General features: G+C 36.7%; 2 protein-coding genes across 2 annotated transcripts; both read left to right on the top strand.

Moving 5' to 3' along the window:
- Positions 1 to 2288: 2288 nt before the first annotated feature.
- On the top strand, positions 2289 to 11011 carry LOC104242604 (pumilio homolog 1-like). Its single transcript, XM_009797684.2, has 9 exons — positions 2289 to 3256; positions 4406 to 5817; positions 5903 to 6044; positions 6184 to 6291; positions 7177 to 7389; positions 7479 to 7589; positions 8240 to 8434; positions 9802 to 9976; positions 10592 to 11011. The coding sequence occupies exons 1-9, from the start codon at positions 2615 to 2617 to the stop codon at positions 10630 to 10632; spliced, it is 3039 nt and encodes a 1012-aa protein (XP_009795986.1). The 5' UTR covers positions 2289 to 2614; the 3' UTR covers positions 10633 to 11011.
- Positions 11012 to 12948: 1937 nt separating this feature from the next.
- LOC104242612 (UBP1-associated protein 2A-like) lies at positions 12949 to 15738 on the top strand. The gene is made up of 2 exons (XM_009797692.2): positions 12949 to 14304; positions 15365 to 15738. Coding segments are annotated over exons 1-2 (1206 nt in total). The 5' UTR covers positions 12949 to 13099; the 3' UTR covers positions 15366 to 15738.
- Positions 15739 to 16140: the final 402 nt, after the last annotated feature.

Here is a 16140-nt window from a genome sequence, read left to right as displayed (position 1 = left end):
TTATGCTAAATTCTATTTTCAAGCTAAATAAAATAACTTTACTAATTGTTTTATATTGTCCTCATTCCTGTTCTCGGAGGTATTGCTCTCAGAACCAGGCTTATCATTTCTTTCGATTTTAATCGCTAAGTCTTATTTTTAACCTAATTTATTATCATTTTGGATCAAATCAGTTAGTCTATAAATCACGTAACAAATTTAACTGTTCCGTTTCACGGGTAAACATAAATATAATCTATAACCATTGAATTTGAGTTCATAATTTTACTTTTACCTTGGTCCTTTCGTAGGTAAATGACCTAAAAATGCAGTAACAAAATGAAAGTTGAGGAGTTGTTCTACTACTTGTTAACATGTTAAGGCACCTAACTAAACTTGAGAAGTTTTTCATTTCTTTTTTCTGTTTGAAAAAAAAATATTGTTTTATATGGCCAATCGTAATAGGTAAAGAAAATAAAATTAGCTTGTCTTCCCTACACTTTCAAAAGTCATTTTCATAGGTTTGATTAATGAAAATAAGGAAAATAAATTGTTATGCTGTCATTTAAATTAGCGACACGTATACCCCGAAACAAATTAATTAATTGATTCAATGTTGAACCAACTTCATTAGTTCATTATAATTTTAATCACTTTCCAATTCATTTGGCAAACACAAATACTAATAGATCACATATAACTTATACTACATAGGTTCAACATATTCCATCTAAGGGGGACAATAGGCAAGAGTTTTCAAATTTATGAGAAACTTAAATTCTAGATTATTTTTATGAAACCAAGACAAGTGTAAGACACCTCAATTTGAAACAAGTTGTGGTTTAGTATAGAAGCGGATTCATGATTTAAAATCTATAAATTTTTATAGTGATCTTAAGTTAATATATACAACAATAACTGAGTTTACAACCAAATATTTATAGACATTTAGTAAAAATTTTAATATACAATAAAAAATATGCGAAAAAACTACTTAGTCCACAAAAAACGGGGCATTGAATTTTTCTGGGAAAGAGTTTCTCTAAATATAGGAAATGACGTTGTGCTTTCGCATGAAATAAAAAAACAAACTCTTTTCAGAACAAAATCTGTTTCGTACATATAACAAAGGCAGTTATGATAAAGTTTATCTCTTTGGTCCAAAGAGCAAATTACCTGGACATTTTTAGCTACACACTTTAATGAGAAACACTATTAGAAGACCACAAAATGATTAGGTTTAACCTTATTATTTTCCTCTTTTCATTGTCCTTTCAAACAATAACTATATATTTCACCAATACAATAACAATAATAACAATAACGACACAGTAAAATCCTACTAGTAAGGTCTGTAGAGGGTAGTGTGTAGGCAGACATCACCCCTACCCCGAAGGATAATTACCCATTTTAGCATAATGTTAAATTCCTGTTTGGATTCTCAATACAATAACGTGTGAGGATGTTATTATTCATAACTTAGAAGTTACGTAATTCCTAATGTATTTCCAGTTGTTATTATCCTTTTTTAAATGTATCGTTAATAGAAAAAATATATCGCTTATCCTGTATGTATTATGTCTACTTTAACTCTTGATGTCATATATATATATATATATATATATATATATATATATATATATATATATATATATATATATATTGATTCTATGTGTCGTGGAAACTCTTATTCTTATTTATTTACTTACGAGTAGTTAATGGACTTACTTATAGAGTTTGAGATTATTAGTTTCATTATAAAAGAATGTATAAAGGTAGTCGAATCTCATCTTATCTTTTTATATATATTTATCTTATGTTTTAGATTTATATTTATTTTTGCTTTAATTGTTATTACTTTTTACTTTAATTATTGTTATTTCAGATTTGCTTTCTGATTAATTTAGATTTAGATATTATGGAAGCTCTAGCAGTAAAATTTTCAAAACAAAATGAGAATTCAATAAAATGATACTATAAGATGTAGATTATAAGACATCAGACTACGTTGTAGAAACCCTAGCCGTCTCATATCCAAATTGAAATGTAATAAAAAAATCTTCATATGTCAGAAAAATAATTTCTTTATGCCTCTGAAAAAATCTCAATTAAAATAATAATAACAAATCTAAAAAATATCCAAATATACCAAATTTAGCCAATCTAACAATAAAAACCCTAACCTGTAACAAGCCAACACTTAGAACAATAACTGTCAATCTCAACCGTCAAAATCATAATCGAACGGCTAATATTTCACCTGGCACTCGTGCTTATCACACTTTTTTCCCTCACTTCACTTCACTATTATTCAGTGCACTTCTCTATACTCCATTTTCTCTCTCTAGAACACTCTGATTCTCTCTCTCTCTAAACAATGTATCGAACACTTGGAGATCACCGTTTTTGCTTTCGATCTCTTTGATTCACAATCAAATTCAACTGAAACTATGGTTTCTTTTGAAGTTTAGCTTAATTTTTTAGCTTATATATTTAGCTATAAAAGTTTGAATATGAAATTAGTTAATTTAAGCTGAAAAATTGGGTAATTAATCAAGTTTATGAGCTAATTTGAGCTAAACCTCTGAAGTTTTGCTGATTTTTTTGAGGTGTATTTGTTCTGTAAAAATTTTCGATGATTACTGATAGCTATGCGAAAATGATGTCGGAAATCGGAATGCGATCAATGTTAGGAGGAAACAACGATTTTAGTAGCAACGATTTTAGCGAAGAGTTAGGGTTTTTGCTGAGAGAACAAAGGCGGCAGCAACAAGAGGTGAGTGATCAAGAGAGAGAACTCAGCATTTTCCGGAGCGGTTCAGCTCCGCCGACTGTCGAAGGATCGCTTAACGCTTTGATAAGCGGCGGAAGTGGCGGCGGGAATGGTAGTGATATTAGTGGACTTTCAGAAGAGGAGTTAAGGTCTGATCCAGCGTACATTTCGTATTATTACTCGAATGTGAATCTAAACCCTAGGCTTCCGCCACCTCTTTTGTCTAAGGAGGACTGGAGGTTCGCACAGCGTCTACAGGGTGGCGGTGGAGGTGGAGGTGGTAGTGGTGGTAGTTCACCGGCATTAGGAGGGATTGGAGATAGGAGGAAAGGAAATCGTGCTGGTTGTGATGTTGAGTCGCTTTTTTCAAAGCCGATAGGATTTGGTGGGAAAAATGAAGAAAATGGAAGTGAGGCGGGGAAAGAGTGGGGCGGGGATGGACTTATTGGATTACCTGGATTAGGATTAGGAAGCCGACAGAAGAGCATTGCTGAGATGATTCAGGTTAAATGGAAATGGAAATATCTTTAGATGATAAAGTTCTATTGTTTTGGTTCGAAATGTTTTAATTCATGAATGTTGATATGTGTTAACTATTTATCATAGCGCGCTTGTGTGGGATTAGTTGTTAAGTTAATACTGAAACTTATTTCCTTTTGATAGAGATTCCAATGCTTGCTGTCAAAATCTGTTGTATTAGTATAGTTTTGTGTATCTCTACCATTGTCACGTATATATGTATGGCATGGGTTATTTACCGGCATTTAATGAACATTACTTGTCTTCTTGCATCTTGCTTCACCGATTGGTCTTTAAGCATGTTAAGAACAACACCTTTTGGGCTAGTTAATTTGAGCCTTAGATTATTGTCTTCGTTATCTCGATCTATATGGGGCCAATCTAGTGGATAGAAAATGTTATCTAAATGTTGCTGGATATTTGTGTTCCCACTTTGGAGTCCTTCTTGCTCTTGAGAAAATTATCAACAGTTTGTTTAAGTGGAATATGTACTCGGGAGATTCATATATTTAATGCACCTTAATTTTTTTCGAAGATCAGTAATTTGCAAGTCGCACGTGTTTTTTGAGTGTCCATCTCTTCTGTCCTCTTTCTGAAGGCAAAAGGCCCATTTTGTAATGTCAATTAATTCTTTCTCTTGCTCATTAATGTGGATGTTTGAAGCTTGCAACTTCTTTTTCATCTCCTTATTTGGATTAGTTGTGGAGCGGATCGAGCTACTTTCGAAATCATATAGCATTCTTAAAATGCAACTTCTAACATCCCGAAGTTGCGAACATGGCACTTCTAATGTGTTGTGAAGGTTAGGTGGTATCGGCAATCGTCTTCTTTAAGCACAATTGCTTCCTTTCGAGTCAGACTTGCTTTTATTTGATAAAATAAATCTTAATGATCAGGACACATTTCTTGTTTACAGAAGACGTTTGTAAAATAGATATAATGAATTTCTTAATAACATACTAAATTCATGAAGTATTGCCAAACTATGATGATTTGTTTTTCGGAGCACTTCGAGACATGCCTTATTATCATTCTTTTATTCAACTTGTACTCGCTTAGTGAAGTCCTGGCTTATTTGGAGTTTCATCTTACTGTCTATTCTTTTCTGGTTCTGACACTTCTAATAAATTGTAGGACAATATGAGCCAGACAACATCTACTTCGAGGCATCCGTCACGTCCTTCTTCCCGTGCATATGATGATCTTGTTGATCCTTCTGAGTCCCAATTTGCTCATCTCCATCATGAGATGGCAAATTTGGACGCACTACATTCTCGGGGAAAGGTTCAAGGCATGTCTACCCTTCAAAATGTCAGCTCATCAGGCTCTCAGTCTTATGCTTCAGCCGTGGGTGGATCACTGTCACGAAGTACCACCCCTGACCCTCAGCTTGTGGCTAGAGCTCCTAGTCCTCGTATTCCTTCTGCTGGAGGAGGGAGGATAGCATCACTAGAGAATGTTTCATCTCATATGGGTGAGCATGCTGATTTGGCTGCTGCATTGTCTGGCATGAGTCTATCAGGGAACAATAGGGGAGACGAAGGGAAACATCCAAAGTCTCAGATTCATAATGAGATGGATGATCATCAGAACCTCTTCCGATTGCAGAATGGTCAGAATCCTATGAAGCAACATCCATATGCAAAAAAGTCTGAATCTGTTCAGTTTCACAAATCTGCCGGATCCTCTGCTGCATACTTGAATGGGCCCTCTACACCAACTCGCAACTGTGCAAGAGGTTCTCCATTTCAATATCCAACTATTGATAGTCCTAACTCAACGTTTTCTGCCTATGCTTTAGGGGGTTATGGTATAAACCCTTCATCACCATCCATGTTGGAAAACCAGCTTGGGCCAGGTAATTTTCCTTCTGTACTGGGAAATATAGCATCCCCAGTGGGTGCATGTGGAATTGATGCTCGAGCAACAGGAGGAAGTTTGAGCTTGGGTCCTAATTTATTGGCTGCAGCAGCTGAACTGCAGAACCTTAGACTTGGTAATCAGACCTTGGGAGGTTCTCTGCAAATGTCTCAGATGGATCCATTGTACCTGCAGTACTTGAGATCAACTGAGTATCATGCTGCTCAGCTAGCAGCTCTCAATGACCCAACAGTTAACAGAGAATCTTTGGGGACTTCATACATGGATTTGATTGAGCTTCAGAAAGCTTATCTAGAGACGTTGCTTGCATCTCAGAATTCCCAATATGGTCTTCCTTATCTTGGCAAATCTGGTGGCTTAAATCATGGTTACTATGGGAACGCAGCAAATGGCCTTAATATGTCATATCCAGGAAGCCCTTTGGCAGGTGCAGTTCTTCCAAATTCCCCTTTTGGACCTGGTAGTCCTGTAAGGTATGGGGAAAGGAACATGCGTTTTCCATCAGGGATGAGAAACTTAGCTGGTGGTGTCATGGGAGCTTGGCATTCCGAGTCTGTTTCTAACTTGGGTGAAAGCTTTGCTTCCTCGTTATTGGATGAGTTTAAGAGCAATAAGAGTAAGTGTTTTGAGCTATCAGAGATTGAAGGCCACGTCGTTCAGTTCAGGTATACGTGTTTGACTAGCGGCACTGCCCGTCCAATTCATCTTATCCTCTAAAAACTTCCATTAATAAAAATCTTGTATGAGCAGCGCGGACCAGTATGGGAGCCGGTTCATTCAACAAAAACTTGAGACTGCTACTACAGACGAGAAAAACATGGTCTTCCATGAAATTATGCCGCAAGCCCTTTCTTTGATGACTGATGTGTTTGGTAATTATGTGATCCAGAAGGTATGTTCCTCAGTGTTTCTATGTTGAGTGTTTTTCATGTTATGTCTTCATTTTAGGCTATATTGAAAGAAAATTGCTGTTAATCAAATGAATAGGTCATATAACCATCTTCTTGCCTTCTGTTATTCACATTTCCCAGTTTTTCGAACATGGAAGTGCATCCCAGATAAGAGAACTGGCTGACCAGCTCAATGGGCATGTACTCACCCTTAGCCTTCAGATGTATGGTTGCCGAGTGATCCAGAAGGTATCTTAGTTCCTTTCATTGTAGTTGTAGTAATTTCGTTATCATATGGTTGTGAGTGATCTGGAAGGTATCTTTTCATTGTAGTTATAGTGATCTCGTTATCATTTTCTCGCCCCTAATCCTTCAGTTTTCTTTATCTGTTAAGCAATCTGATTCACTATGATGTATGGCTTTTAATGTTTACAAATCTCGTTCTTGTTTCACTATTTATGGTTGCTCCCATGTCTTGTTTTCTCTGTCTTAAACTGGGAAGTTCATCGAGTTGCTGTTATTTGAAATTCTGAACTGGTGTTATTCCACTGTCATTATACAGAAATAATTCTAATGCCTAAATTTCACGTTGCTACTTCTGAATTCCATGGTATTTTCTTCTCGTCTTTCTTTGTTTACATGCCTTTTGAATGGTCTTGGTGAGACTGAGAATTATATTACCAGAGTGGATACCGCCTGCTAGAGCTTTCGACAACTCTCTCATGTGCTGCCTTCTAATCTAAAAGGGTGACAGTATTCATAACTTCCCCTTCAAATATATCCTGATAAAAAAAATTAAAAATTCCTCCAAAATTTTTATATATAAGAAAATGCCCTTCATACGTATATATATGTATGTATATATTCTTGTCTTGGCATGTCAAAAACTGTTCTACCTCTCTAACATTAAAATGAATTCGTCTGGTCTGTCTCTCTGTCCTATTCCTCACCATAAACCTGTGTGCCTCTAATTAGAAGTTTGTACATCCCTATTCCTACCTCATGTTACCAAATTTCACCAAGGTCCCGCTTGGTGATGTAGTAACCTCAGTTGAGCGGCAGCTGGTATAAATCATTCTTCCGATGAGATATAATTGCTGAATGGCATATGTTTTGACTTCTATGAATTTTCAGGCCATAGAGGTGGTTGAACTGGATCAACAGACTAAAATGGTCGCTGAGCTTGATGGCCATGTTATGCGCTGTGTTAGAGATCAAAATGGGAATCATGTAATCCAGAAGTGTATCGAATGCATTCCAGAGGAAGCTATCCAGTTCATTGTTTCCACATTTCATGACCAAGTTGTGACATTGTCCACTCATCCATATGGATGTCGGGTCATACAGGTCAAAGATTTCAGTATCTGTGGATCTCTTTTTGGTATTATGGCATCAACGGGATGAGCTTTGTTTCTAAATTTTCTTTCTCATGACAGAGAGTCTTGGAACATTGCCATAATCCTGAAACCCAGAGCATTGTGATGAATGAGATTATGCAATCGATTTGCATGTTGGCGCAAGATCAATATGGGAATTATGTTGTTCAGGTTTGCTCTATTTCTCAGCTTACACATGAACATCCTTACTGGGACTAGTATCAAGAGTTTGCTAATTTAGAGAGGGTGCAACTTGTCTGCAGAATATTAAAACCATTCGTGCCTTTATTCCAAGAGGTTGTGTTTTTGAAAAATATTGTTTGACCAGCATTGGTGGTTCTTTTACTCGATTGCTCAGTATTTTGCTACTATGAAGCTGCTTGACATAAGGAAGCTCTTCCTTGAATTGCTACACATCTTTCTTTCAAGGGTTTCTGCATCTTCTTCTCATCTCCTACTTGATAAGCAAATGAATGTGTATTCACGACTTAATGCATATTTCCAAGTTGACGGTAGCACAATTTTAGTGCTAAATATTCAAGTATATTTTGAATATGGGTTCTTGTATACGAGCTAAAACTACTGGTGTGTGTCATGTGTGTTTGTCGTCCTTCTTTAGAATACTGCCATCAACTTTCCCATATTTAGTAATCTTCTAACTATTACTTGCTATTTGCTTTCAATAGATAAATGAGTATATATGTCTCATTGTTGTAGTGTACGTGAGGGAGATATCATCAACTCCCCTAGATGGACTCTTTCTCTTATTGTTTTAGCTCAGATGTTCTACCTCTCTCTAATGCTGCCAAGTATTGTTACAGCATGTACTGGAACATGGGAAGCCAGAGGAGCGTTCGTCTATAATTAGTAAGCTGATGGGACAGATAGTTCAGATGAGCCAACAAAAATTTGCCTCCAATGTTGTGGAGAAGTGCTTAAGCTTCGGAACTCCCGAAGAACGTCAGACCTTGGTAGACGAGATGCTTGGCACAACTGACGAAAATGAACCTCTTCAGGTTTGTTTTTCTCTCAGATGCTTCTTCAGTAATGGCATACTCAAGCTTGCAGGAAATTTCTGTTGCGCTGACTGTTTGACTCTCAGGGGATTATCTAAGATTTCATTACTCTGTTTGATCGGTTTAAGTTTTATATTGTAGATGCTCTAGCAATACAATAATTCCTTTTCTGGAAGCACTTAGCTTTTACTATAGAACTATATGCTTTTCCAGTGCTGCCCTTTAGATTGAAGTTAACAGTTAAACATTGGAGAAAGTGCAACTTCAGTCAGTCTTCTGGATGCATTTAGTGCAGTTGATGTTGGTCTGTTTCTGTCAGCACTCCATAACTTTATATACTTGCTGCTGCATGTTCATGATGGAGACAAATGATAGCCTCAGGACAACTTGAAATCGAGCAGTTATAAAAATAAAAATGGTACTTGTTTTTTACTAGTAGTTGAGTTCTGATGAAGTTGGGGAAACCTAAGCTACAGCTGGAAGTGGGAGAATGTTGGAGTAGAAGAAAAGATTAAAGCAGGATTTCCTAGTTGACAATTACCAATTTTCTCCTGAAGAAGCTTATAACCCGTGCTTTGCATGGGGTATCACTTCCAACTCTTTATTCACTTACATGGAAGACTTCTTCTCTTTTGTATTTATATATCTGTTTCTAGAGAAGCATAACGTATACAGGTAGATGAACATGTTGCGGACAGGAAAACATAGAATGAAGTACAGTTACAGACTAGCCACCAATAGTTGAATACTTGACTAAAATGAAGAGACAAAATACTAGTTCTCCTCCAACATAGGGACACAAAGTCGATAATAAAAAAGAATACATTTATTTATAGGTAATTTGCTATTGGACCAAGCAAGAAAGAAAAGGATTTGTATGTTTGCAATTATTCGATTAAACACATGGAAAAATCTCGACTTTATTTGAAAAAAAAATATGGACACAGAGTAATTTGTTTATATCTGAACTGTTTTTAAGAAACTAAGGGAACAAGAAAAGAGAGAACTGCATAAGTAGCAAGATGGAAGAAGACCACTTCTCTAATGTCACTGCCTGTGTGGCAGATGGATGGATTGGGTTCTTGTCTTTTAATTATATACTTTCTTATCCCCCGAGAGTTATGTTCTTTTTCTGTTGCTTGGGAAAGATATATAGGGATCCCATTGCAGTTCTTCTGTCGTTGTTTGCACTGTTTGAATATATAGGGATCTCATAGCAGGTCTTCTGTCTTTGTTTGCGCTGTTTGACAATGATTTTTACTGCTATTTGCTTAGAAGTTATTGTGCTACTGCTAGAACATATCATGCAATAACCAAAGATTTCACTTGTATTAACTAGTTGAATCGTTGAATAATTTGATGTGCAGGCAATGATGAAAGATCAGTTTGCCAACTACGTTGTACAGAAAGTGCTGGAGACTTGTGACGACCAGCAACTTGAACTCATTCTCAACCGAATCAAGGTTCATCTAAATGCTCTGAAGAAATATACTTACGGAAAGCATATAGTTGCCCGTGTAGAGAAACTTGTTGCTGCTGGAGGTATTCTTTTGCCTTTTTGTTTCCCTTCTCGTTTTCAAGACTACAATTTATCCTGACGTCTTGCACAAGGAGAATTATTTACCATTCCGACAATGGAAAGCCATGTTTTCCGCATGTGATTGCTCACTTGGCAATCACCTGACCTGAGGATCATTAAAGAGTCAAACTATTAGTTGTATCTCTGACAGCTAATAGTTGAGATCACTTTCAGAATTATTGGTGGGTGAAATGACATGTATGTATCGGTCTGTGGCTGCTGGTGAAGTAAAGTGATGGGGCTCGGAGTCCTTCTATGACTGCAAACTTACATGGGTCACAAACAATACTTCCAATGTTCCATTTTTTACTGGTCTATAATTCATGAAACTGATATATCATTCCACTTTCATGATAGGCTATCAGTATTTTATCCCAACTTCAACTGAATCTTCAACCACCCCCACTCCCCGACCCCCAGTTTCTGTTTCGCTCTTCCTCTCAATTTTGTCTTTAATTTGAGCTTCTTATTTTTCTGAAGTTTTTAGAACCTTTAATCAAAGTTGCAATAAAGGCTATTAGCTTATTTCCATTCTCAATGTGCTTATATAATTACATGTTACTCCATATCTTTTGCAGAGAGGAGGATCAGCTTCCTGGCGTCATATTCTGCTGCTTAGATGGTGTAGGAAGGAACTTGTACAGCTAACTGAGGCTAGAATGTGTGCTGTCGTCTTTGTTTTCTTTCCCAGAGCTTTGGCTCTAGCTCTTGCTGATGGAACATGTTAAAAATAAATGTATGTGGTTTGTAACAGTGTACATTATAGTTTGAGATATATCTATAAGCAGGTCAACTGAGGCTCGGATGGTAAACATACCTGATGCCCCTGCCGCGGAGATAGAGTAACTGTACAAGGGTGTAAAGAAAGGAACTGTAGCGAGATCTTCTTAAACTGTACAAATGTTGCCATGTGCAGAGCCTGTTGTTTTAGGTAGCAACTTATAATGTATGGATTGATAATTATCTTTTTTCGTTATAGAGAAACTCTTTACCTCTTATAGCATTTGATTTATCAGGTTTAATTTCCTTGTTTGTGTTTAGTCTAATTTCGTTGAGAATATGTTACCTATATATTACTACCAGATTTTACCTAAACAAATCATAATTTCATGGTTATTATGTACTTCAACCTTGAAGGGAGCATTGGTGTAATTGGTAAAGTTGCTGCCATGTGATCAGGCAGTCGCGGTAAGGCTACGTATAATAGACCCTTTGTGATCCGGTCCTTCCCCGGATCCCGCGCATAACTGGAGTTTAGTGTACGTTACCTATTTTACAACTACAAAATAAGGAATTGGCATGATGGCTAGCCATTTTAACTTGTGCTTGGTTTGGAGTTTGGATATGTTCTGTATAACGAAAGTAAATATTTTTTGTGAGTAATTCTATTGTGTTTGGTTATTACAATGTGTTTCAAGGAAAACAATTTTCATAAAAAGGGGAAACACAACTTTCTCCACCTATCGGAGGAAGTCATATTTTCACTACTATTTTAACTTTAATTTCTCATCACTTGTTCTTTTTCTCTGCTAGAGGGAGTTCAACATCTCAACATATATAAAAAACGCCGCTCCTTCTAAACTTAGCTTGTGAAGATAGAAGTATTTGTATACTATGAGTCTGATGTTATCAACTTTACCAAAAATAGTGAATCGAAAACCCAAAAGGAATTATCAGAAGAGTCGTTGAAGAAAACTATATAGTATAAGATACTTCCTGTTTCTTCATTTAGGCTGTTAATGATCAGTTTTCTTACATTTGATCATTGAAGTTTTTATAAGTGATCATTCATGAAGTAGAATGATCGGTTTTCTTGACAATTACATGTTATTGTCGATAAACTACGAACATAATCGAACAACAACGAACTCAGTGAGTTTTTTTTAATAGACGAATAAAAAATCTCTCTCGCAGATCTAGATGCATAAACTAGAGGAAAGAAGGCCCCAAAACGAGATGGAACATCAGTCCATCCATAATTTCTCGTCGACTATGTTAAATATCTTGAAGTTTAGAAGTCCAAGGACTTTCAGGATAATGTGTTAGTGCTAAGAAAAGCGAAAAAATTGAGAAAACGGATCTTTGTGCTTTTTTATGTTTGCAGTATTTTTGTCCAAATTTTATTTACACATGAAAAAATAACTATAGTCAAACCTTTCTATAACAACCTTATTTGTTTTGAATTTTTTTGGTTGTTATAGCGATGTGATGTTATATAGAACATATATTATAACATTTCATAGAAATTGATTCCATAAAAAGCTTGACTTTTATAGTGAATGACTGATATATGACGATACTGTTATAGAAAGGTCTGACTGTATATCTCAATTACTTTTTGAAATATGGATTATTTTCAAATAACAATTATGAATAGGAAAAAAGGTTAGATTTACCCCTCTACTTTTAAATAGTCTATAACTATCCTCCTCCGTTATACTTTGTCAACAAAAATATCCTACCTTTACCATGCTTATCAAATATACCCTTATCTTTAACAGAAATCCACCATGGCAAAAGACCATCCACATGGCCCGACTTTTGGGTGAGATAGACGCCACATGGTCAGGGATGGAGGCAAAGTGCGGGATGCGGGTTCGGTCAAACCCAATAACTTTTGTTCAAATCATATATTTATCTTAAGAAATTCATTGAATATGTACAAAATTTTTAATTTAGAACCAGTAACTTAAAAGGATTACAATTTCAAATCCATAAGATTCAAATCCTGCTCCGCCACTATACATGGCATGCCACCACACTACCCTAAACCTATTTTATCCCCTCCCCCAATACCTTCTCTTCCCCTTTCATTTCTTCTTCTACCACCACCTAAAACACACCAAGTCTTGTTTGATCATTGGGCCAGCCCTTCAATCTTTGTGGGCCTCAAATATAGAGAACTAACTAAAGTCTTGTTTGCTTTCTGAAAAACAAAATGAGAAAACGAAAAACAAACTACAATCACAATCACGAACCCAAAACCTTACCCTCTTCTTCCCTTCGTCTTTTCTCTCTTTCTGTAAGGCAAAATATCACCCAAAACCTCACTCTCTTCCTTTCTTTAACAGAAGTTCAAATTCCTTATGGCTAAAAACAATGCAAAAAAGCGAAAGATCATCAAAAAAGCAGATTCCATCAATGCTACACCCTCAAAAATCGACAAAAAACAGAACAACAACAAGAAGCAGCAAAAGATACCCAAGTCCAATAACCCAACCCGACCCGATTCTGATTCGGACTCCGACCAGCCGGCACCCGTAAAACTCCAGAATCTTCTCGAACCTTACTCTAAAGATCAACTCCTTACCTTAGCCGTAGACACCGCTATAGCTCACCCTTCCTTTTACAACCTTATCAATTCAGCTGCCGACAATGACATCACTCACCGGAAAATCTTCATCTACGGCTTAGCGCGTGAGACCACGCGCCAAACCCTAATTTCCGTTTTTGAACAGTTCGGAGAAGTTGAGGAATGCAACGTCGTGATGGACCATAATACCGGCAAGGCAAAAGGGTACGCTTTTGTGGTCTTCAAGTCTCGAAAATCGGCTGATAAAGCATTAAAAAAACCTCAAATGACAATCAACGGGCGAGTGGCTACGTGTAAGTTGGCTGCCGTGAAGGACACTGCCGTTAATGGGACCATGGAGTTTGGTAATAGGAAGATTTACGTGAGTAATGTGCCTCGTGACGTGGCTCCGGAGAAATTAAGGTTGTTTTTTGAAAACTTCGGGGAAATTGAGGCTGGACCAATGGGGTTTGATCCAACAACTGGGAAATCAAAAGGGTATGCTTTGTTTCTTTATAAAACTGTTGAGGAGGCGAAGAGATGTTTAGAAGAGCCGTGTAAGGTGTTTGATGGACGGAAGTTGTACTGCAAGAAGGCTGCTGAGCCAAAAATTGGCGGCGGAGAGGCCAGTATTACGACTGAGGTTATACAGCACCCGCTGCTGGCAATGCCGCCATCAGTTGCAGCTGCTCAGAATATGGGGATGATGGGTCAGGACCCGAATCTAGCGATGATGAATCAATTGTATGGTAGAATGGTTGTGAATCCTTATGTAGGATTTTTGAATCCGTTTGTAGGAGTTTATGGTGGGATGTTGGGTAGTTTAGGAGGGGGTGCTTCAGGTTTAGGGGTATATGGTGGTGGTGTTGGTGGTAGCAGCATTGGTGGTTCTAGCGGGGGAGTGGCCCCCGGGTTAATGCAGGCCTACCCAAATAAGCAGGTTGGCCAACCTTCACCTGCTAAGCTACCGGGGACTAGTGGCTACTCATCGCACTTGTGGTACTTAGTCTTCTATTTGATAATACTCGTATTAAGTACTTTTATTTGGATATGGAATTTTAAGGATGAAAAAAAGAATCTTGAAATTTGTGGTCATAAATATTTGTTTGATTGGACACGGAATTTAAGAAAGAAAAAAAAAGAATTTTGAAATTTGTGGGTTAAACAAGGCTATAAACATTTGTAGGACTATATATCATTTCATTAACAGGTAAAATGGAAAATTTAAAGTTAAACCCTTTCTAAATCTAGAAAAGTGTCGTTCTTTTTAGGACAAACTAAAAATGGAAGTGTGTCACCGGAACGAAGGGAGTACTATGTTTGTGTTAAGTTGTTTTTTTGTTCCGTTCTTACTTTGCAGATCTTTGCATACCAGATTCCCAGTATTGAAATTTTTTTCATCATGTTTACAAACTCTTAAGAATTGTCTTTCCAGAAAATGCAGCTTTTCTTGATTTTTTACCTACTACTTACATGTTTGCTAGTGATTTGATTAACTACACATATTTGGTATGCTAGAAAATATGTAAAGTTAGGTTGACTAGGTTAACACTGTTGTGTTTATTTTTATTTCCATGTTTGGCATGCGGTAGATGTAAAGTTCTTCATGATTTTGTAAATATTTCTCGTCTCAGTGTTCCTGGTTCTGCTGTCAAAAGCATTCACTAATTGGTATATCTTAGTAATTAGCGACTAGACTGTCGTTTTAGATTAGTTATAGCTGATGTAAAATGGGCATGAAGTGAGCGAATGGGTATAGAGAATTCATATAGTCTACTGAACTAATTTTGAACTGAGGCTTAGTTGATTGATCACTGACTATCTCAAAGACCAAAGAGTACTCTTCGAACTTATGGTTCAGTTGTACTGAGCTAAAGGCTATTGTATCATTAGCAAATTAGTGTTTGTATGACATGTAAATTCTACACTTAAAAGTCATTCAAGCTCGTGATGTTATTGGTCGCCTTGAATGTCATTTTGATTTGCTTTTGCCTTCTACTCAACTCCAGACCCTTCTCCCCTTATTAAATGTATTAATACTTGTGCATGATTTTTGCAGATGAATAGTGGCCTGACCACGAGGAAACAAAGTTATTGAAGGTGTTGATGAGTTTGTTATGGTCAGTGGCTTGGTTTTTTGTTATTGGATTTGTAGCCATTTGCTTCTTATTTCATTACTTTCATATAATCCAATATACTTCTTACTGTTAAGCCAAGTTCCTACAGGACTTGGCAGATTTTATGTCTTATGTTTTTTTTTCGGTGGATAAATTTCTCATTTATTTTCTTTTAGATTTATTTTGAAGTGGATTTGTCCGTTTTCTTATATTTTTCAGAGGTTTGCGCTATGGTGCCTTTTTGATTTCTTTTGTTTCTCTCATTCTTCCCTTTTTATCTATTATTTAAGTGGTATCAACAGATATCTCAGGTTCATGATCTGGTGTACTTATTAGTTGACAATTTTGATATTTTGTTGTTTTACTATCTTTTTACATTTTCTTTTTGTGGCAGTCCTTTTTTTTTCTTTTGTTTAAATTTGTCCCATGGAGCTAATTAGGCCTCTCTTTTCTTGATATTGTTATAATCCATTTCTTCTTTTGGCTTTTTGTGGGCTGTATCCTCTTTTTCCCTCTTTGAGCGGAGGGTCTTTTGGAAACATCCTCTCCATCTTCTTCCGATAGGGGTAAGGTCTGCGTACATTCTACCTTCCCCAGACCCACTAGTAAAATTACACTGGGTTGTTGTTGTATCCTCTTTTCCCCTCTTTGCATGCAAAATCATGCCGTTTTGAGTTTGTAAATACTTGTACGCTTCCGACTGTATGTTTTCTTTTCA

This window comes from Nicotiana sylvestris, chromosome 4 (genome assembly GCF_000393655.2).
Source record: "Nicotiana sylvestris chromosome 4, ASM39365v2, whole genome shotgun sequence".
In the NCBI taxonomy this organism is placed as follows: Eukaryota; Viridiplantae; Streptophyta; class Magnoliopsida; order Solanales; family Solanaceae; genus Nicotiana; species Nicotiana sylvestris.
Note: the sequence above shows the minus strand (reverse complement) of the source record. Positions and strands in the feature narration are given on the sequence as shown.

Excerpts from the sequence above, each read along its gene's own strand:
- LOC104242604 (XM_009797684.2), top strand. The coding sequence starts at position 2,615 with ATGATTACTGATAGCTATGCGAAAATGATGTCGGAAATCGGAATGCGA. Across the intron at positions 6,292-7,176 it reads GTTGCCGAGTGATCCAGAAG|GCCATAGAGGTGGTTGAACT; the intron begins GTATCTTAGTTC and ends ATGAATTTTCAG. Across the intron at positions 7,390-7,478 it reads ATGGATGTCGGGTCATACAG|AGAGTCTTGGAACATTGCCA; the intron begins GTCAAAGATTTC and ends TTCTCATGACAG.
- LOC104242612 (XM_009797692.2), top strand. The coding sequence starts at position 13,100 with ATGGCTAAAAACAATGCAAAAAAGCGAAAGATCATCAAAAAAGCAGAT.